This window comes from Oncorhynchus keta, chromosome 19, assembly GCF_023373465.1.
Source record: "Oncorhynchus keta strain PuntledgeMale-10-30-2019 chromosome 19, Oket_V2, whole genome shotgun sequence".
Lineage (NCBI taxonomy): Eukaryota > Metazoa > Chordata > Actinopteri > Salmoniformes > Salmonidae > Oncorhynchus > Oncorhynchus keta.
Window position 1 is genome coordinate 36,594,054 of NC_068439.1, and position 22,825 is coordinate 36,616,878.

Below are 22,825 nucleotides of genomic sequence, written 5' to 3' on the forward strand. Positions count from 1 at the left end.
CACAAGGTGCACACACCTGTGTAAGGATCATGCTGTTTATTCAGCTTCTTGGCAAAGGAGAAATGCTCACTAACAGGGATGCAAGTAAATTTGAGCACAACATTTGAGAAAAAAGCTTTTTGTGCGTATGGTAAATTAATAGATTTTTTTTATTTCAGCTCATGAAATTTGGGACCAACACTTTACATGTAGCGTTTATATTTTTGTTCAGTGTACATGTATGAGAACACAGAACAAGGGCCTGGGAGATACCACTCTTTTCCTTTTCACACTGACCTGCAATGATACCTCTACCTCTTGCTCCTCCCTCTCACAATCATAAGACTGTGGGTGTGACTGTGAATCCCAAAACTGGATTCTACCTGGGAAAGTAATTGATCAGTTATGTGCTAGGGAGAAATTAATACCAGCACCAACTTGAGGGCCTGAGTTGTGCAGCCCTGTCTGGAATAGACCATCTACTATATTTCTTCTTACAGCCTTTGATTTCTGTGATCTCTCCTGTCAATCCATATAACCACTGAACCTTCCCATATCCCATTTCTGTCTCTTCATCCCCCTATCCCCTCCCTGAAAGCAAAGAACCCAGCACCCATGAAAAAATGTAGCACTTTCACACAAGACCTTACCTATTGACATTGATACAATGTCAAATCACAAAGGACAGGATCCCACGTGCAATACACTGTCCTTAATCAGTGGAGCGATGTCACAAGCAAAGGGATATACTCTTCTACTTGTTTCCAATCAGGCCATGTCTGATTTTGAGCATCTTCATTTAATCCATCACATCTCCAGTCTCTACCCTTGGAAGTGTCCAGTTAGAAGTTGGGCTTGTGTTTCTTGACCTCGACCATGAGGTGGTGCAGGTTGATGAGCTCCGAGCGCACGGCCAGGCTGCGGAAGGTGGGCTGGGACAGCACCTTGTGGAAGCCATGGTAGTACTGGATGAGTTGGGTGAGTGCCCCCTGGAGGATAGGAGGACAGGAGTAGAAAATCTCAAGTTGAATGAAAAGCTTCAGAAGGAAAAATGAACTCATAACAGCCCACGGCTCATAGTTGATACATCTTAAAATGAAAAATATGTATGTCAATTTAAGGGACCCCTTTTGGCTCAAGAGCACCCCTTGAGGCAAAACTTCTGTATACTCTAACTACATACTGTACATTAATATTCATTGTTTAGATGAAATGCATCTGTTAGAAAAGCATAGAGGTAGGCAGTACCTGAATGATACCAGTGCCATTCTTGAAGTTGGTGAAGGATCTCATGACATCCTGACTCAGAGCTTCCACAGACTGTTTCCATGTGCTGGAAAACCCCCTGATTAGCTGGGTGATTTGGGCTGAGAGAGAAGAAAGAAAAAGAGGGTTTGACTGAAGAAGAGAACAATATGAGTTTAGGGATGGGAGGTAGGTGAGAGCGGATGCAAGAAGAGAGGGGAAGAAGGGTGTGAAAATGTGTGGGAGAAATGCAAGACAATCGTTAGGCTAAAAATTCAAACAACGAGAGATGTCACAGGAGAGTAGAAACAAACGGTCCAAACAGTAGCTGTAAATAAAGAACAAGTCAGGACAGGAAGAAAGTAGGAGAAAGAAGGTTACAGTGAAAAAGACAAGGGCACATTCTGAAAACAATTAAATGATCAAAAGGTCTGAATATTTTCTCCCTACTCACCTTCCTCATTCTTCAGTCTATCCAGCTGGCCTTTCTCTATCAACGCCTCGCTCGCCTTCACAAACGCTATCATGCCACCAAAGGGGGAGGTCAGAATCTCCTCAATAAACTCCTGATGAAAGGAAAAAGAAAGACGGGAATGTTTCATTTGATTAGTAAACCCTGATTATCTGTGAATCTGGCACACATGACAAAACTACATTTCCCAGAATCCCTGTGCATTTTTACCTGGCTCCTGGCCTGGTGGAGCTGCTGGAAGCCCTCAACCTCTTTACTGTCATCGGCTGCCCTCTCCTATGACATAGAGAGGAAAACAGCATGACATCTTCTAATTCTGTATATAAAGAAGACTTAGCCTAGCGGTTAAGAGCGTTGGGCCAGTAACCAAAAGGTACCTGGTTCGAATCCGAGCCGACTAGGTGAAACATCTCTTGATAGCACTTAACCATAATTGCTCATGTAAGTCGCTTTGGATAAGAGCGTCTACTAAATGACTTAAATGTAAATAACTGAACAAAGGAGTCATTTCAGGTGGGTAATAAGTTAATCGTTCATGTTTATGTTTTACACTGGTTATTCTCACCATGAGGACATTGAGCATCATGTCGTAGTTGTTGATGAGGAAGATGAGCTGGTCCCTGCGTGAAGGGAACTCTGCAGCCATCTTCAGGACAAAGTTCTCCACTTCAACCTGAAAATACCAGTGGTAGCTATATCAATCACACAAACCACTATGTTCATGCTAATTGTAGGATCCCCACTATTTATACTATTTTACGGTTTTTATTGTTGTTTAGTTGTGTACCTGCAGTTGGCCAAGGAGGGTGTGGGTTCGCTCGCTGGTGAATGTCTGGTTAATGCTAACGATGGCAGAAGAGAACTCTGCGTATCTACGTGTGATCTGAAACATGAACACAACTGGTGTCAACAACTGTCTGGTGTTATTGGACACTGATACATGAAATACGTCAAAAACGTGTCTGTGTTCATACATAGTGTGGTCTGGTGTCCAACACGCCCAGTTTCTGGGGTTCCGTGTTGCGGATGCTCAGAATGTTCATCTCCAGGATGAGCTCAAACCTGGGCCACAGCAGCTCCAGCACCACCTCCCAGTACCTGGCACCCCATGGACAAACAAATACATAATATACCTATAAAAATGTGCATCAAGGATCGATTCTGAGTGAAGATGTGTTTTCTTTTAACCTCTCTAGGGTATGTGGGACACTACCGTCCCACCTGGCCAACATCCGGTGAAAAAACAGAAATACTCATAATAAAAATTAATAAAACATACAAGTGTTATACATCGGCTTAAAGATAACCTTCTTGTTAATCCAACCGTTGTGTCAGATTTCAAAAAGGCTTTACGGCGAAAGCATACCATGCGATTATCTGAGGACAGCGCCCAGCACACAAAACATTAAACAGTTACCAGCCAAGTAGAGGAGTAACAAAAGTCAGAAATAGCGATAAAAGTAATCACTTACCTTTGATCATCTTCATATGGTTGCACTCACAAGACTCCCAGTTACACAATAAATGTTCATTTTGTTCAATAAAGTCCCTCTTTATATCCAAAAACCTCCGTGTTGTTGGCACGTTTTGTTCAGTAATCCATTGGCTCAAAGGCAGTCACAACAGGCAGACGAAAAATCCAAAAAGTATCAGTAAAGTTCTTAGAAACATGTAAAACGATGTTTGTAATCAATCCTCTGGTTGTTTTTAGTCATAATAATCAATTATATTTCAACTGGACAATAGCTTCGTCAATATAAAAGAAAAACAAGAAAGGCGCTTTCTCGGTCGCACACAGAAACAGCTCTGGGACTTACCAGGGTCCACTCACTCAGTGGTCTTACTCCCTCATTTTTCAGAATACAAGCCTGAAACCATTTCTAAAGACTGTTGACATCTAGTGGAAGCCATAGAAAGTGCAATCTGAGTCCTAAGTCATTGGATACTGTATAGGCAGTCAATGGATAACTACAAACATTTAAAAAATCCCACTTCCTGGATGGATTTTTCTTAGGTTTTCACCTGCCATATCAGTTCTATTATACTCAGACATTATTTTCACAGTTTTGGGAACATTAGAGTGTTTTCTATACAAATCTACCAATTATATGCATATCCTAGCTTCTGGGCCTGAGTAACAGGCAGTTTACTTTGGGCACGCTTTTCATCCGGAGGTGAAAATAGTGCCCCCTACCCTAGTGAGGTTGTTTTCTTTTAACAAATCTGTACCAAATACATTGACATTAATATTTGATTTTCATTAAACAAATTACATTAGTATGTCTGTCAGGCATCAAACATTCTATTTCACAGAACATACAGTAAAAAGACTACTATATCATAGGTTTTAACAATCAACTCCCTTTACATATAGAATATACACTCTACAGACAGTACCGGGTTGGACCCCCATTTGCCTCCAGAACAGCCTGGATTCTACAAGGTGTTGGAAACATTCGTTGCTCAATTGGCAACAAGGGACTTAATGTGTGCCAGGAAAACATTCCCCACACCAGTACACCACCAGCCTGTATCAGGCAAGATGGGTCCATAGACCCATGCTCCTTAGCGAAATCGTGACAGCCATCAGCATGACGCAACAGGAACTGGGATTCGTTGGACCTGGCAATGTTTTTCTACTCCTCAAATTGTTTAGTGTTGTTGATTGCGTGCCCACTAGAGCCGCTTCTTCTTGTTGTTTTGTAGCTGATAGGAGTGGAACCCGGTGTTGTCATCCGCTGCAATAGCTTATCCGTGAAAAGGACCGACGAGTTGTGAGTTCTGAGATGCCGTTCTGCACACCAACGTTGTACTGTGCCGTTATTTGTCTGTTTGTGGCCCGCCTGTTAGCTTGCACGATTCTTGCCATTCTCCTTCGACCTCTCATCAACGACATGTTTCACCCACAGGGCTGCCGCTGACTGGATGTTTTTTGTTTGTCGCACCATTCTCGGTAAACCCTAGATAGACACTGTTGTGCGTGAGAAGCCCAGGAGGGCGGCCGTTTCTGAGATACCGGAACCGGTGCGCCTGGCACCGACAATCACACCCCGCTCAAAGTCGCTTAGGTCACTCGTTTTTGCCCATTCTAACACTCAATCAAACAGTAACTGAATGCCTCAATGCCTGTCTGCCTGCATTATATAGCAAGCCACGTGACTCACTGTCTGTAGGAGCGATCCATTTTCGTGAATTGTGTGGTGTACTTAATAAACTTGCCGGTGAGTGTATAGCATACCTCAGGAAATAGGATATGTCATATATAGCATTATGCTCAGAGTTAAAAATGTATGGAGTGTCATGGAGTATTTGCACAGAGATTGTTACTGACTTGTCCAGGGCTGGGATGGCCCTCTTGGTTGTGATGGCTCTGAAACGCAGGATGATGTGGATACACAGAAACACAGCGATGCTGTCGTAGCAATCCGATACATAGGTGGACATGCTCTTCTGCAGGGGAAAGGAGGGAGGGTGGAAGGAAAGGAGGGAGAGAGAGGTGGGTATAGGCATGATAGAGAAAGAGTCATATCATAATTAGAGACCATCATTTTCCAAAAAGAAGGACTCCACTGTTACCTGCTGGGTTATGCCTTTACCATTTTTTTTTTTTACAGCAATGTATGAGAAGTATTATCGTACCAGGAACAAGCTGAGTGTCTTTCCCATGACGCTGTTGAAGAGGTCCAGCGCAGAGTTTCCAGCCACCATGAAGAAGTCAGACAGGAAGAGGAACTCTCGACAGCCGTTGTCCAAGAGGGCGTAGTGCTGACTGCGGAACAGCGTCTCATAGGGATACTGAGAGAGGAGGAAGAAGGTTGGTTGGGTGACTTGATAATCTACATGAATGTTAATATTATAACTGCCTCTGTACATTACTCTGAGATGAGTGTGGTGACAAGGAGGTAGTGAGAGAAGCACTGGTGTATTGGAGCAGTACAGCTTAACGATATCTACACGTTTACAGTTGGCTTGGTGTCTTGCCTCACAACCGTACACTCTGCATGTTCAAATAGATTTCAAAGTAGTACCTAACGTCTTATAATAAGGTAGGGTAATTTAATTCAAAATGTCTGTTACACTTGTGCGGTAGTATATGGTATAGCTTGGGTGGTCTGATTTAGGTTGTACAACACTGCCAGTGGCCTCACCCTGCAGTCCCCTCTCTGGGCAGTGTGGGGGATAAGGATGGGCCCCTCCAGCTCGGCAGGGCTCAGCACGGCCCCCCGCTGGCCCAGGGTGAAGATGGTGTTCCTGCTCTTCAGGGAGTGCATGGAGAAGAAACCTTTCTTGGCCGTGTCTTCCACTCCCATCAGGTCATCTTTGTCTGCCACCTCCTCATACTTGTCAACAGAAAGAGACAAAGAAAGATATTACGAGAACAGTATTAAATATTATCTGCTAATTCACTGATTTGATAATCAAACACCGTTGAAATTGTTGTACCATCAAACACAACATAGCCCCCCATACTGTACGTTATAGTGACATTTTGAAACAGGATTCTTTTCCAGAACAATTTAAAGTAACAACCTGAATTAAGTTATATTGAGCCTATAAACCAAGACGTCTTTTTTTACTCTTTTTCTCCTTCAGACTTTGACATTGCTCATTCTGATATTTCTTAATATCTTTATTTTATTTGGGGGGATTTGTGTGTATTTTTAGGAATTGCTGCACTGTTGGAGTTAGAAACATAATAATTTCGCTGCAACTGCAATAACATCTGCAAAATAGGTAGGCACGACCAATAACATTTGTTTTGATTTAGCACCTTGTCATTCACTCACCTGTACTTTGAGCAGCCTGCCACTGTAGGACTTGAAGTAGCTGTAATAGATCTTACTCATGGTGTCCACGTACACATCCCTAATCTCCTTAGCTACTGTCCTTTCATTTGCCAAGAGGAACTGATAGAAAAACCTAAAGTATGAAGAAAAAAAGTTTGATTTTTGTAGATACATGATTGTGGTGGTGCTTTTTAGTGTGTTTTACAATATCCAAACATGTGGATGGTTTTGAAATAAGGAATCAGCCCGTTATATGCCCATTTTATTACCTGTACTTAAGGAGAGTGTTCTGGGGGATTTGATAATTGGTCATGGTCTTTCTGAAGGAATACATCTTCTGCAGGATAAATTCTCTGATCTTTGTGACAGCCTGTGGAACAAAATAAGACCATTTTATACACAATACCTTTGCTCAAATACCTTCCACACGATTATTCCTCACTTATTTCTCCTTCTCCTATCCCATTCTCTCTCTCTCTTCCTCCGTGTATCTTCACCTTGATTTTGAGGTGGTCCACGATGTCCTGGATGTCAGAGCAGGCCAAAGTCTCCCTGAAGCTGAGCTCTTTGGCAAATTGATCTTGTTGTTGAGCTCATGGAGCTGCTCAAGGAACTCCTGCTCCGTAACCGGGCTATCCACAATTACCCTGCAGGCGGACAGAATGTCGGGAACAATTATTAGAATACATGCTTCCCCATAGGACCACTTACAACATCATAGAGACTCTGTCAAGTAAATTTCTCATAACATAAATCAATATGACATGTGCTCCCTAACCTCTTTCTATCCATATCTATCAGATTACAAATCTGCATACAACACAAACACACACGCCCTTACTGGATCATAGCTCCGGGCACCACCAGCTCATCCACCAGTTGGCTGAGGTGGCTGTGTACGGCCTGCCTGTTCTTCAGCCGCACGCTCATGCTGACCGACTGCTGCTGCAGAGTCTGGATCTCACTGCTGATGGACGAGAGGTCACTCTGGAAGCCACTCAGCATGCCCTCCATTCGCTGAAGAAAGAGAGAGGGGAGGATAGAGTGAGGGGGGGTGAGAGAGAGGGGAGGAAAGAGATTTATCATTGGCTTCATTGTATATTTTTACATAGAAAATTGTAAAAGCATTCTTTCAGACCCTGCACATGCAAAAATTAGGATCCATTTAGAATGGACTTATGAAGCCACTTGATACTTTTGATTGAGGGCATCACCCACTCACCTCCAGTATGAAGTCACAGGCTGTGATCTGGTTGTGGAGAGAGGCAATGTTCTGGCTTTCCTTGATATCTGACACAAGCTTGGTCAAGGATTACCTATCAGGTTGAACTACTGAAGCTATCAGGAATTACCATAAATAATGCACTAATTCTTTCACACAACCATTCAAAACATTAATACATGAATGGATACAGTCTTTGATGGAAGCTTGTTCAATTCGTTGGAGTTCACCTTCCACCTGTTTAGAGTAATGCCTGAGGTCAACACCCTGAAAGAAACAGAGATTCAGATGAAAGGAAGCCATCAGTTGCAGGAATGTAGCCTTATATACAATATATAAAATGAAAACTAACAGGAAATAAAATTGAAACGGTAAATGTGTTGATGTTTAGGGACATGCATAGTGCAGCCATGGTATCATGGTCTTACCGTTTTCAGTGCCTCCTTCACCAAGTCATCTTCCAGATTAGCTTGTATGTGAACTGGGGGGTAGCAGCTAGTTTAATCCCCATAAAGGTTGGTTCTTACATTTATCCAAAAACTGAACTAATTAGCTAAATTACTATTTGGTTATGAACCAGTTTGACCTTATGATAGGACCAATACTTCATTCAAAAGACAATATTGCTGAAGGACTTACTATCCACTTCATCCAAGATGAACTCGTCTGTGGTCAAGTCCAAGTCCCCCAGGGTGAGAGGGGCCATGGCATCTGTGTCAGGCTGCATCTGTTGCAGAATGACAGTAAGTCAACATGGCTTTGGTGTACTATGTAAAAGAAGATATAACAATTCAATTAGTTAGCTAACTGACTCCATTCATGGGAGTAAAGAATTAAATAGGCCTTTTCCATTGCAGGTTTAAGACAGGTGCTTTTTATGTTCCCACCTCTGAGGCCTGGCCCCAAAAAAAGTATCGGGCTCTGACCTACTCTGATTTGGGGCCAGAGGGGACTTCTGAGGTGTGAGTCACCTTAGCAGGGACCATGCTAGTTGTGGTGCAGGAACAACGCAATCGACCAGAGCTTTTAACTTGCTAACAAGCAATCAGTGACTCTGGCTAGCTAGCCTTGCATCTGATACAAACACAACAATAAGGCAAAACGACAACAAATACTAAAGTTAATCTAAATCATCTGATATATAGCTGATTAGAGATAGATAACGGTAGCTAGATTCCATAGCTAGACAGATCAGATGGCCAGGATGTAGGAAGATCAAGCTAGCTGGCTAACTAACGTTAAATTATACTGGTGTTGTCGATGTAAAGAACACAGAGAGCAGAACACAGAGAGCAACAGAAGTCAGAACATTCAAGTTATCATAAATATATCTGCTATTCCAGAAACATTATCGAACGTCACCTCATCTTGTAAATATGACATGACATTCGCCATCGAGTTGCCAGTTATGTTTACATCGAACACAGCTATAGTCACTGCACCCTCGCCCATAGCCTAAAAATAATTTAAAAAATAGACACAAACGTAGTGTGCTATTTCCTAATGTCCCCGGGATACCTGAGTAAAAACGATTAGAAAAGATCATTTTGAAATCTGTTTAAAATAAATGTATGTATATGTCGAACACAATTACTATACAAATATAGACTGTTTTAAATATAATGTATATTGTATTCATTTGTATATTGTTTAAAAAGCTATTTAATGTCGGTTCATGTTCCTAGACGAACAAGTTATTCCGACGTTATCACTTCCTCAGGGAACTCGCGAAACGAAGGCAAAAGCCATCGCGAGAGTCTCGGAATTTCCTCTTTGAACGGAACCTGCTTCCAAGATGGTAAGTGCCGAATTGGGTTACCAAAATTATTGTCAATATCTGCATTCATCGTCACTGTTAGGGACATTCTGAAAATAGGACGACTATGATACTATTGCTATCATTGTGTTTGAGAACTTTTAACCTTTATTTATCATATTGAAGTTGCATAGATTGACGCAAATGTTCAGCTAGCTCCCTATGCTGAAATACCTATTTCGCGCCGACACTACGCTGCAGGGAAGTACAGCTTTTGTCAATATAGGCTTTATGTGTTTTCTTAATAGGTTGTTGTAAACCTCAGTTTCACGTACTTTGGGCTGGTGGTTGTTATTATAAGCTATATTGTTTTTAACCGTCCATGGTCAGCTGGTCTCATTGCTGCTAACGTTGTCTAATGCTACCGAGTTAACGTCAGTCCTCGTCACTACGGTAGCAAGCTGACCAGGTGGCGACTGATATTTGAACTCAAGATTTTGAAACTAGGTGTTAATTCACGGCCGTAGTTGTGGAAATACAAATTGTTAGTACAGTCACACTGTTTGCTGGCTGGCAAGAAAGGCCACTGCCAGGCCTCATGAGGCAACGATGTAGCTAACTTGCTAACGTGATGTAGCTAACTTGCTAACGTTACATAGCTAAGTGAATCGCTATTGACCCTGTTTTTGTCTTTTCTCTGCAGTCTCTGGTCATTCCTGAGAAGTTCCAGCACATTCTTCGTGTTCTCAACACGAACATTGATGGTAGGAGGAAGATTGCCTTCGCCATCACAGCCATCAAGGTAGCTATGCTTGTTAAGAATTACTTCCTCAGGGCTATGTAGAGATAGATGACTACTATGTGGTCCTTCTGTAGCTCAGTTGGTAGAGCATGGCGCTTGTAACGCCAGGGTAGTGGGTTCGATCCCCGGGACCACCCATACGTAGAATGTATGCACACATGACTGTAAGTCGCTTTGGATAAAAGCGTCTGCTAAATGGCATATATTATATTATTATTACACAGTTGGCCAATGTGGGACTAAGACGGTTCATGTATATTTCCTTCACAGGGTGTTGGCAGGCGATATGCCCATGTTGTCCTGAGGAAGGCTGATATCGACCTCAGCAAGAGGGCTGGAGAACTTACTGATGATGAGGTGAGAGGACTGTATGGGGCAGTTGTGGACATATCATTTACCTAAACATGAAAGCTGGATGCATCATAGGCTGTGTTTAGACCGGAAGCCCAACCTTGATTTTTTTCGGTGGTCTTTTGACCAATCACATCAGATTTTTCAGAGCTGACCTGATCGGTCAAGAGATCGGTTAGCAATCAAAGGTCAGAATTTAACTGCCTTTATTAACTCAGCCAGAGGGGCTGAGGCCGGAATTCAAATAAATCACAGGGTGTTGGATTTGAATCATGGCCGTACACTCCTTTCATGGATCTCCTTACATCACTCAATGAGTTATTGTGGTGTGGCCCAGTCATCTGTGAACTCTGCCTACATTACATCTGAGTGGATGTATTTGTCCCCAGGTTGAGAGGGTGGTGACAATTATGCAGAATCCTCGCCAATACAAAATCCCTGACTGGTTTCTCAACAGACAGAAGGACGTAAAGGATGGCAAGTACAGCCAGGTACGTAACTGCAGCAGACTTGACGTCTGACTTCTTTCCAAAATTGGAACTAAACTACTTGAGCTTGTGTTGCCGTCGCATTGGTATTGGCTAGTTAAAGTAACCCTTTGTCTTCGTGGTGCAGTTAATACAAATTAAGTCATATTTCTGAAAGCTAAATGTACAATTGTCTCCCAATAATCCAACCGTACAATGGTTTTTTGTATGTTTATAGGTCCTTGCTAACGGTCTGGACAACAAGCTGAGAGAGGATCTTGAGAGGCTGAAGAAGATAAGGGCTCACCGTGGACTCAGGCACTTCTGGGGGTAAGCGCTTTTCTGATGTCCAGCTATATTGCATGGCTGTTTTCTGTATTTTAATGACTAAATATTTTATGGGCAAATCCCAATGCTCTGCCGAAGGCCTGTCTCCAGATGCATACTGCTTAGTTCTGAGTTGTTTTGAAGGCACATGAAAACGAGTTTGTTGGCTGAGTTCAATTCCTGTATTTGGACAGTAGTTTCCTAACATTTTGTGCATACTGGACTAAAGCACTTTCACTAGAGAATAGGCTTTGAATATGTTCTATGTAAAAGCTGATCCTAAACTATGCTTAGCTTGATCTCCGTACTGCTGAGGTGTATCAAGGAGACATTTAAGCAACTTATTTTGAAGTCAATTGCAGTAACTCTGTATCACAAGTTCCTTAAGTGATTGTAAGCATACCAATTATGATATAATGGTCAGCACATTTGTCAATATCTGCTGTCAGTGTGATCAAATAATTTTGTCCTATGACTACTACTAAATTCCATTAGGATGGGATCTCTTATATGTTGACATTCTGGATACATTTAATGACTTTTTCCTGCCCCTATTTCAGTCTGCGTGTGCGTGGCCAGCACACGAAGACGACCGGTCGTCGTGGTCGCACTGTTGGTGTGTCCAAGAAGAAGTAAAGTCTCCCTGCTCCCCATGTGTCAATAAATGCACAGTTCATATTTGATTGTTTGCTCATCTCTTCATACTGAGTTGTTTTGGTGCGGTTGTTGCGTAGTCTACTCAGATCAGGGCCTCAAGTTCAGGAGCACTTTAGGCTTTCTTTGCTCCCATGTAGGTAGTTGTAACTTATTGGCCAGAGATTTCGCTCACCCGGGCTGCATTCTTTAGGAAAAGGTTGTGGTAATGTCACAAAAGGAATTTGACTCCTTATTTTACAATGTCAGAAATTGACATGCCTCTAAATGTCCCGCAATGTTGTGCCCAAGTCTGAATGGATCTCGTTAAGAGGGGACTGAACGGGCACTGTAAACAGACCAATTCCAGGATTTGAAAGGGTGTGTACAGCGCCAGCTGTGCCACCAGAGACTCTGGGTTCGCGCCCAGGCTCTGTCGTAACTGGCCGCGACGGGGAGGTCTGTGGGGCGACGCACAATTGGCCCAGCATCCGGGTTAGGGAGGGGTTGGCCGGTAGGGATATCCTTGTCTCATCGCGCACCAGCGACTCCTGTGGAGGGCCGGGCGCAGTGCGTGCTAACCAAGGTTGCCAGGTGCATTGTGTTTCCTCCGACGCATTGGTGCGGCTGGCTTCTGGGTTGGATGCGCGCTGTGTTAAGAAGCAGTGCGGCTTGGTTGGGTTGTGTATCGGAGGACGCATGACTTTCAACCTGTCTCTCCCTAGCCCGTACGGGAGTTGTAGCATTGAGACAAGATAGTAGCTACTAAAAACAATTGGATACCTCGAAATTGGGGAGAAACCAGGGTAAACTTTAAAGTGTACTATACCTGTTCATATACATTGTGGTATGATTTTGAAGAATTGGTCATGAGTCCTAGGAGGATCTTAAGTTCAGTTACTATTAAAATTACAGGTTGCATGTAGAAAAGCGTGCTATACTGTTCACCCTCAACATGCAACAAAGTTTCATTGACTCAATCCTGTGACACCACAGTACCAATTTCATACCAATGCAATCATTGTGCTGACTTTAAAACATCGAGTGATTGTTTATATAATGCAGAGTGCTAAGTGGGATATTGCTTTAATTGTACAAAGCCAACCCATGCCAGAAGAACAAAGTTCATCAATCAGGTAACTCTTGATAACGTGAAAGTTATTTAACTAGCCCTATGGTCGTAAGTTAAGGATACAGTTACTACATTTCCATATATGCTATATTGCAGTATTCTTGCATAATAATCCACCCTTCATGACCTCTAGTCATCCCAAGTCTCAAGGTTAATCTTACAATGAAAAGTCACACGGTTCTGAAATGTATCAACTGTTTTGGTGCAATGCCAAGCATCAATACTTAAGGCCGGACTACGTATGTTGTCTGGTGTGTGCCAGTCCAAGTCAACCCTTCTATCAGCAATGAATCAGATCTGCTTTGTAGGAATTCTAAACTTTACACTCGTTTGATTTGAAGCTACGGAAAACAGAATGTTGAGCCTGGTGATTTAAGGAATGTTCCCAATGACTACCTTCGAAGCAGCTACACACAGCACACAACTCTTAGTCTCTGACACATGGTCAGAGGGAGTGATGAAGGGGGGGGGGGGGCTCCTCACACCTCTTTGGGCTGTGGGGACTTTGGCTGTGATGGTTGAGGCTGTTGGTCCTTGGTGGGGGCATAGTAGAGCTCCAGAGGCTTTCTGACCTTCCAGTACTTCTCATTTACCAGCTCCAGAGTCAGGGAGCCATTGAGAGTCTGAGGTAGAGAGAACAAAAGAAACGTGAGCCAGAGGTACAAGTCAAAGCAATGGATGCAAGTATAACAGGAGATAAAAAGACGAGGGGTGCATTTAAATTAATTCACTGATAATAGCTCCCACCACCCTGAAAAAATATGACTGATAAGCTTGTGTACTCACAGAGAACTGGCCCCCTGATATGGGAATGTAGATGGTGTATTGTTTCTCACTGATATTCTTCAGGCTGGCCCCTTCTGCTGCTGCGTCCCCTCCTTTCGCACCCCCCTCTTTCTCTGTCCCTGCATCTGATTGGCTGTCTCTTTGTCTGTCCTCCAGAGCGATACGCAGAGCCAGGTACTTAGACAGGTGGTCCACTGTTGCATTGGCTGTGGTCTTCACATATCTGAGAGGAATGGGTGTCAATAAAAACCAAAGACTGTTCAAGAATACATTCCGAATGGAAATTTCCATCATTTGAGAAGTGAAACAAAACACCTCCCCACAGAACCCTCACCTGGTCTGGCTGTAGTCCTGTGTGTTAACCAGCAGGGGATGTGGGCGGAACACCAGCTCAATCTCGGAGCCGGGGCTCTCTTTGTGGCGGCGGACTGGTGGCGCGGGGCTGCCCCCATCCATCTCCGGGACCGACCCGTCCGATTCTCTGGGCCGCTTGGGGTTCCGGGTGTGCCCGGCCTCAGGGGGGGTGTGGCTCGGGGGGAGGACCACATGGGAGGGAGCGGAGTCGTGGGAGAGGTGTGACCGTGTGTCCCCGTTGTCCTCGCCACCACTGAAGGTTGTGTTGTCACTCTCCTGCGCCGGTTTGCGCACTCGCTGGGCTCTAGGGGATCAAGGGTGAGCAGAGTGCGAGAGGCCATTTTACACTTCCAATACTCAATAAAGGAGGGACTTTCCCTGACTTGTGCAGTGCTGTTCATTTGTCTACATACTAGATCTGACAACTCTCCTGATTCCAAGAATCTTTCCGCTGGGATTTCTGGGAAACCTATAAACCCTACTCCCCATCCCCTCTCATCCTACCTGTGAAGTGCCTGCATGCGTAGCCCCTCCTCGATGCTGGAGCTGAGTATCCGATTGTTGTGCAGTCGGTTGAGTCTCTCCAGCACCCGGTCCTGGTGGGCCTCGTACTCGTCCCGGCTGGGGTAGATCTTTGAGATGAGGGCGTCGAAGTTGGAGTCACGGCGCAATGAGCGTCTCGACACCAGCTTCTTTCGGCACGTGGGGCATTCCTTGTTCCTGAGGAGTGGAATGAGAGAGAGTTAAAGATAAGCTTTCATTTTATAACCTTCTAATATGGAGGTTCTCTTCAGATTTAAACTGGCGCACACTCCAGAGTAGAGAGAATGAAGGGTCATCCTCAAAATCGTCACAGCTGTGTGTGTGTCCCTCACCCTGATCGGAGTGCAGTGACGATGCAGTCGGAGCAGAAGCGGTGCAGGCACTCCTTGGTGGTCATGGTGTTCTTCAGCATGTCCAGACAGATGGGGCACATCAGCTCACTGTGGAGGCTCCTGGGGGACACTGCTATCTCTGTGCTGTCCATGATTGCCTCCTACAGGCAGGGAGGGGAATGTGTCAGGCAATACAGGTAATTATGGGTCATCTATCTCCTTCAAGGATCAGCTTTAAACTGATTGGCCATGGCCTGGTTTCAAGTGCACAAAAAAAGCATCCTTCCTTTACATGGAAATTTCACAAGTAGGTGAGATCAATGATTCCACTGTTCCTCACACCAATGTTTGTTAACGGAGAAACTATAAAGGACTGAACTGTTTTTGTGAATGCAATACAATGCTGTTATATCACTTCTCACCTAGATGCATTTGTAAGAATTTCTATGTGGAACGTGATTCATTACCTGTGGGCTCCTGTGCAGCTCATACAAGCTCAGCTCCCACGTCTTACTGGGGTTTTGGATGTTGACTGGAGTCACCATTTTCTGTTTTAAAAACCCCTATCTATAGAAACGCATGCAAGATGACAATGTTACACACATTACATTTAGTTTTAGGTAATTAGGCCTACATAGATTGATGTGAGAAGATCTGTGTATAGGTTAGATTGCAGTCGATTGCATTACAACTGAGCAACCCAGTTTGCCAGCTGTTAAGACAAGTGAAGAATGAGACAAGTCTTTGGGCGCACAGGTGGTAAGTAATAATTATGCAGTAAAAACACAAGGGAAAATGTTTTGGAATAGCTAGCTAGTTCTAAAAACAGTGACATGTCAAAGCAACGCAGTTGTAAACATAGGTACATCTCATTACACTCTCCTTGACATTTCATGCATATTGACGTCTTTGTTGTATCGTAAAGCGAACTACTTTTCTAAACTTATTTTTTTCACAATGATATATCATTGAGCAAACTGTCAGACTCCGGTAGAATCGTAATGTCACACTATTGTCATGCTATCCGTGTAGCTAGCGTACCAAAAAAAGGTGACTTGCTGTCGAGCTAGTTAGTGGGACTAGCTACCCTAGCTAGTTGCTACTTACCAAGGAATTTGAAGGACAGCTGGCCGGTGTGGCTAGGCTAGCAGCACAACTAACGTCAGCTTGCTATGGACGAGATTGTAACGAGATACTTTCAAGCTCGTACCACTATGACCACCTCTGTGACGGGGTTATTTTCCGTCACGATGTATTTTTGAGGGGGTGATACTATCGCTATATTCCATCCAGAATGACAATCATTAATCAAAGACGACAGGTTTGGAATCTCTCTGTAGCCATCTTTCTCACTTTTCGCCGGATATGTGGAGAAGCAACTTCGATTTCCCTTGCAAATAGCTGTCTGATAGCTACCCCTGGTGGTTATTTGGGATAATGCACGCACAAAATACTGTTCCAAAGACCGTTCTCTTGAATGGCACGGTACACGTCTTACCTTTTCCATTCTAAGAAACATTTATACACTTTTAAATAAGTCTGTCTTTCAAATGCACTTGGATATCTTGGGGGAGAGCGAGAGAAAGGAAGGGAGATGTCAAGACAGATAGGGCTGACTGATTAGTTAAATGTTTGTCTTTTTGTATCTTAAAAAATAAACTTTAGGCAAGTCAGTTAAGAACAAATTCTTATTTACAATGACAGCCTACAATGACTGCATTGTTCAGGGGCAGAACAACAGAGTTTTACCTTGTCAGATCGGGATTCAATCCAGCAACCTTTCGATTACTGGCCCAACACGCTAACCACTAGGCTACCTGCCGCCCCAGGTTGACTGATTGACAGTTATAACACTCATGTAAACTGAATATACACGGTCACAACTGACTTCTCACAAATTATGTCATTATAACCAGTGTTCATATGTCAAATAATACATAACATTGTTATGGGGCTTTTCTCAGACCCAAAGACTGAAATGCTTTATTCATGTCTATGGTCCTGATACTTCTCTGTGAATAGATTGTCACATGCACCAAATGGGGTAGTCGAGGTAATTTATGTACATGTAGGTAGGTGTAAAGTAACTATGCATAGATAATAAACAGAGTAGCAGCAGTGTGTGTAATGTGTGAAGGAATATGCATGTGTGTGTGTGGCGTCTTTAAGCATGTGTGAGTGTCAGAGTAGTATGAGTGGGTGTGTGGTTAGAGTCCAGTGAGTACATCCTGTGCAAGAGCGTCAGTGCAAAAAAATGATAAAATGATAACAATAAGAAAAGGGGGTCAATGCAAATAGTCTGTGTAGCCATTTGATTAACTGTTCAGCAGGCTTATGGCTTGGGGGTATAAGCTGTCATTAAGGAGCCTCCAGTACCGCTTGTCTTTAGACCGTCCCCTCGCCCATACTCGGCGTGAACCAGGGACCCTCTGCACACATCAACATCAGTCACCCATGAAGCATCGTTACCCATCGCTCCACAAAAGCCACGGCCCTTGCAGAGCAAGGGGAACTACTACTTCAAGGCCTCAGAGCAAGTGAAGTCACCGATTGAAACGCTATTTAGCGCGCACCACCGCTAACTAGCTAGCCGTTTCACATCCGTTACACATGTAGCAATCGTAGAATTGCCTATAGTAATCTGTACTTATTAATCATTTATAGGCGTGCCACCAATATAATTGACCAAGGAACTAGAGGGGAGGGGAAACCCTGTCTAGAGGAAATAATTTAGATTTGGAAACAATGGTGGAGTAAAGTCGAGGAGATATGGTTATTAGCATAACCTGGAGGGACTATGAAACTTGTATAAGCATGAAACTGTATAAAAGGAGTGGACTGAGACTGAGTCTGGCAGTTGGTGTAACTGTCGTTGGTGGTGGAATAAGAGGAGGACCAAGGTGCAGCGTGGTATGTGTCCATATTTATTAAATGAACACAGAAATAACAAAAATAACAAACAGAACGACCGAAAACAGTTCTGGCTGGTGCAGACACACAACAGAAAACAACCACCCACAAAACACAATAGAAAACAGGCTCCCTAAATATGGTTCTCAATTAGGGACAACGATTGACAGCTGCCTCTGATTGAGAACCATACCAGGCCAAACACAGAAATAGCAAATCCATAGAAAAACTAACATAGACAACCCACCCAACTCACGCCCTGACCATACTAAAACAAAAGACAAAACAAAGGAACTAAGGTCAGAAGGTGACAGTTGGTCCATGGGCCAGCTCGTCTGGTTACTTTGTAATAAAGTCTATTTGAATTCACAAGTTCCGGTATCTGAGAAATATGATTGAGCAAATATTTCCACGATACAGAGAGAACAGGCTATGACTTGGGTGGCTGGAGTCTTTGACAGTTTTTGGGGCCTTCCTCTGACACTTCCTGGTAAAGAGGTCCTGGGTGGCAGGGAGCTTGGCCCCGGTGATGTACTGGGCCGTATGCTCTACACTCTGTAGCGCCTTGCGTTCAGATGCCAAGCAGTTTCCATACCAAGCTGTGATGCAACCAGCCAGGATGCTCTTGATGGTGCAGCTGTAGAACTTTTTGAGGATCTGAGGCCCCATAACAAATGTCTTCAGCCTCCTTAGGGGAATAGGTGTTGTCGTGTCCTCCTCACGACTATGTCCGTGTTTTTGAACCATTATAGGTTCTTAGTGATGTGGACACCAGGGAACATGAAACTTTCTCCACTATAGCCCTGATAGGAATGGAGGCATGCTCAACCCTCCTTTTCCTGTAGTCCATGATCAGCTTCTTTGTCTTGCTCACGATGAGGGAGAAGTTGTTGTCCTGGCACCACACTGCCAGGTCTCTTTATAGATGCTGCATTCAAAGCTATTGGGAACTCGGAAATCTCTCCTGTGGGAAAAAATGATAGGGATTTGGAATAAACGCAGAAAATAAGGTCTGAGATTAACACAGGTTTAGGAGATCTTACATGTTTTGTTCTATGAGAAAATAGCAGTCAGTTTGTCACGTGTGCTCCCTTTCCAGCCTCTAGGTCACACTCACTTGGACTCCATCACCTCCTTGATTACCTGCCCTATATAAACTCAGCAACAAAAAAAAAAAAAAATGGCCCCTTTTCAGGACCCTGTCTTTCAAAGGTAATTTGTAAAAATCCAAATAACTTCACAGATCTTCCTTGTAAAGGGTTTTAACACTGTTTCCCCATGCTTGTTCAATGAACCATAAACAATTAATGAACATGCACCTGTGGAACAGTCGTGAAGACACTAATGGCTTACAGACGAGAGGCAATTAAGGTCACAGTTATGAAAACTAAGGACACTAAAGAGGCCTTTCTACTGATTCTGAAAAACACAAAAAGAAAGATGAACAGGGTCCCTGCTCATCTGTGTGAACGTGCCTTAGGTATGCTGCAAGGAGGCGTGAGGACTGCAGATGTGGCCAGGTCAATAAATTAAGACAGCGCTACAGGGAGACAGGACGGACAACTGATCGTCCTCACAGTGGCATACCACGTATAACAAAACCTGCACAGGATCGGTACATCCGAACATCACACCTGCGGGACAAGTACAGGATGGCAACAACAACTGCCCGAGTTACACCAGAAACGCACAATCCCTCCATCAGTGCTCAGACTGTCCGCAATTAAATAAAATCAAAGTTTATTTGTCACGTGTGCTGAATACAACAGGTGTAGACCTTACAGTGAAATGCTTACTTACAGGCTCTAACGAATAGTGCAAAAAAGGTATTAGGTGAACAAATGGTACGTAAAGAAATAAAACAATAAAAAGACAGGCTATATACAGTAGCGAGGCTATAAAAGTAGCGAGGCTACATACAGACACCGGTTAGTTGAGGTAGTATGTACATGTAGATATGATTAAAGTGACTATGAATATATGATGAACAGAGTAGCAGTAGCATAAAAGAGGGGTTGGCGGGTAATGGGTGGGACAAAATGCAGATAGCCCGGATAGCCACTGTGCGGGAGCACTGGTTGGTCGGCCCAATTGAGGTAGTATGTATGGTTAAAGTGACTATGCATATATGATAAACAGAGTGTAGCAGCAGTGTAAAAATTGGGGTTGGGGGTGGCACACAATGCAAATAGTCCGGGTAACCATTTGATTACCTGTTCAGGAGTCTTATGGCTTGGGGGTAAAAACTGTTGAGAAGCCTTTTTGTCCTAGACTTAGCACTCCGGTACCGCTTGCCATGCGTTAGTAGAGAGAACAGTCTATGACTGGGTTGGCTGGGGTCTTTGACAATTTTTAGGGCCTTCCTCTGACACCGCCTGATGTAAGGTCCTGGATGGCAGGCAGTTTAACCCCAGTGATGTACTGGGCCATACGCACTACCCTCTGTAGTGCCTTGCGGTCAGAGGCCGAGCAGTTGCCATACCAGGCAGTGATGCAACCAGTCTCGATGTTGCAGCTGTAGAACCTTTTGAGGATCTCAGGACCCATGCCAAATATTTTTAGTTTCCTGAGGGGGAATAGGCTTTGTCGTGCCCTCTTCACGACTGTCTTGGTGTGTTTCGACCATTCTAGTTTGTTGTTGATGTGGATACCAAGGAACTTGAAGCGCTCAACCTGCTCCACTACAGCCCCGTCGATGAGAATGGGGACGTGCTCGGTCCTCCTTTTCCTGTAGTCCACAATAATCTCCTTAGTCTTGGTTACGTTGAGGGATAGGTTGTTATTCTGGCACCACGCGGTCAGGTCTCTGACTTCCTCCCTATAGGCTGTCTCGTCGTTGTCAGTGATCAGGCCTACCACTGTTGTGTCGTCTGCAAACTTAATGATGGTGTTGGAGTCGTGCGTGGCCATGCAGTCGTGGGTGAACAGGGAGTACAGGAGGGGACTGAGCACCCTCCCCTGGGAAGCTCCAGTGTTGAGGATCAATGTGGCAGATGTGTTGCTACCTACCCTCACCACCAGGGGGCGGCCCATCAGGAAGTCCAGGATCCAGTTGCAGAGGGAGGTGTTTAGTCCCAGGATCCTTAGCTTAGTGATTTGCTTTGAGGGTACTATGGCATTGAATGCTGAGCTGTAGTCAATGAATAGCATTCTCACGTAAGTGTTCCTTTTATCCAGGTGGGAAAGGGCAGTGTAGAGTGCAGTAGAGATTGCATCAACTGTGGATCTGTTTGGTCGGTATGCAAATTGGAGTGGGTCTAGGGTTTATGGGATAATGGTATTGATGTGAGCCATTACCAACCATTCAAAGCACTTCATGGCTACAGATGTGAGTGCTATAGGTCTGTAGTCATTTACGCAGGTTGCCTTTGTGTTCTTGGGCACAGGGACTATGGTGGTCTGCATGAAACATGTTGTTATTATAGACTTAATCAGGAACATGTTGAAAATGTCAGTGAAGACACCTGCCAGTTGGTCAGCACATGCCCGGAACACACGTCCTGGTGATACGTCTGGCCCTGCAGCCTTGTGTATGTTGACCTGTTTAAAGGTCTTACTCACGTCGGCTACGGAGAGTGTGATCACACAGTCGCCTGGAACAGCTGATGCTTTCATGCATGCCTCAGTGTTGCTTGCCTCAAAGCAAGCATAGAAGTGATTTAGCTCGTCTGGTAGGCTCGTGTCACTGGGCAGCTCGCGGCTGTGCTTCCCTTTGTAGTCTGTAATAGTTTGCAAGCCCTGCCACATGAGACGAGTGTCGGTATGAGTATGATTACGAGTATGATTCAATCTTAGCCCTGTATTGACGCTTTGCCTGTTTGATGGTTCGTCGCAGGGCATAGCAGTATTTCTTGTAAGCTTCCGGGTTAGAGTCCCGCACCTTGAAAGTGGCAGCTCTACCCTTTAGCTCAGGAAAAAAAACACATAATAGCACAATTGGTTGGGCGCCCGTAAAAATGCTGCCATTTCTTCCAGCGCCATTTTGTGTGAGAGAGGCTGGAATGATGGCTTGTAGGCCCGTTGTAAGGCAGGTACTCACCAGATATCACCGGCAACAACGTTGCATATGGGCACAAACTCACTGTTGCTGGACCAGACAGGACTGGAAAAATGTGCTCTTCACTGATGAGTTGCGGTTTTGTCTCACATGGGGTGATCCTTCTGTGGCTCAGTTGGTAGAGCATGGCGCTTGTAACGCCAGGGTAGTGGGTTCGATTCCCGGGACCACCCATACGTAGAATGTATGCACACATGACTGTAAGTCGCTTTGGATAAAAGCTTCAGCTAAATGGCATATATATATATGGTCGGATTTGCGTTTATCGTCAAACGAATGAGTGTTACACCGAGGCCTGTCCTCTGGAACGGGATCGATTTGGAGGTGGAGGGTCCGTCATGGTCTGAGGCGATGTGTCATAGCATCATCGGACTGAGCTTGTTGTCATTGTAGGCAATCTCAACACTGTGCGTTACAGGGAACATATCCTCCTCTCTTATGTGGTACCCTTCCTGCAGGCTAAACCTGACATGACCCTCCACCATGACAATGCCACCAGCCATAGGAACGTCAGTGTTCTGCCATGGCCAGCGGAGAGCCCGGATCTCAAGTCTGGGACCTGTTGGATCAGAGTGTGAGGGCTAGGGCCATTCCCCCCAGAAATGTCCGGGAACTTGCAGGTGCCTTGGTGGAAGAGTGGGGTAGCATCTCACAGCAAGAACTGGCAAAT

At 44.3% G+C, this 22,825-nt stretch overlaps 3 protein-coding genes across 3 annotated transcripts; 1 reads left to right on the plus strand and 2 right to left on the minus strand.

Moving 5' to 3' along the window:
* Nucleotides 1-131: 131 nt before the first annotated feature.
* LOC118398172 (vacuolar protein sorting-associated protein 52 homolog) lies at nucleotides 132-9,375 on the minus strand. Its single transcript, XM_052470425.1, is given in 20 exon segments — nucleotides 132-968; nucleotides 1,228-1,346; nucleotides 1,679-1,790; nucleotides 1,907-1,972; nucleotides 2,262-2,369; nucleotides 2,484-2,579; nucleotides 2,671-2,794; nucleotides 5,028-5,146; nucleotides 5,336-5,491; nucleotides 5,845-6,036; nucleotides 6,484-6,616; nucleotides 6,753-6,853; nucleotides 6,981-7,063; nucleotides 7,066-7,130; nucleotides 7,325-7,500; nucleotides 7,706-7,773; nucleotides 7,897-7,972; nucleotides 8,134-8,186; nucleotides 8,345-8,432; nucleotides 9,068-9,375. Coding segments are annotated over 20 exon segments (2,172 nt in total). The 5' UTR covers nucleotides 9,158-9,375; the 3' UTR covers nucleotides 132-821.
* Nucleotides 9,373-12,091, plus strand: LOC118398174 (40S ribosomal protein S18). Its single transcript, XM_052470428.1, has 6 exons — nucleotides 9,373-9,503; nucleotides 10,165-10,263; nucleotides 10,534-10,620; nucleotides 11,004-11,105; nucleotides 11,320-11,411; nucleotides 11,969-12,091. The coding sequence occupies exons 1-6, from the start codon at nucleotides 9,501-9,503 to the stop codon at nucleotides 12,042-12,044; spliced, it is 459 nt and encodes a 152-aa protein (XP_052326388.1). The 5' UTR covers nucleotides 9,373-9,500; the 3' UTR covers nucleotides 12,045-12,091.
* A 1,020-nt stretch (nucleotides 12,092-13,111) lies between these two features.
* Nucleotides 13,112-16,575, minus strand: LOC118398175 (E3 ubiquitin-protein ligase RING2-A-like). The gene is made up of 7 exons (XM_035793257.2): nucleotides 16,296-16,575; nucleotides 15,656-15,755; nucleotides 15,189-15,349; nucleotides 14,818-15,033; nucleotides 14,294-14,617; nucleotides 13,960-14,182; nucleotides 13,112-13,796 (listed from the first exon to the last, which is right to left on the minus strand). The coding sequence occupies exons 2-7, from the start codon at nucleotides 15,731-15,733 to the stop codon at nucleotides 13,653-13,655; spliced, it is 1,146 nt and encodes a 381-aa protein (XP_035649150.1). The 5' UTR covers nucleotides 15,734-15,755; nucleotides 16,296-16,575; the 3' UTR covers nucleotides 13,112-13,652.
* Between the last annotated feature and the right edge of the window lie 6,250 nt (nucleotides 16,576-22,825).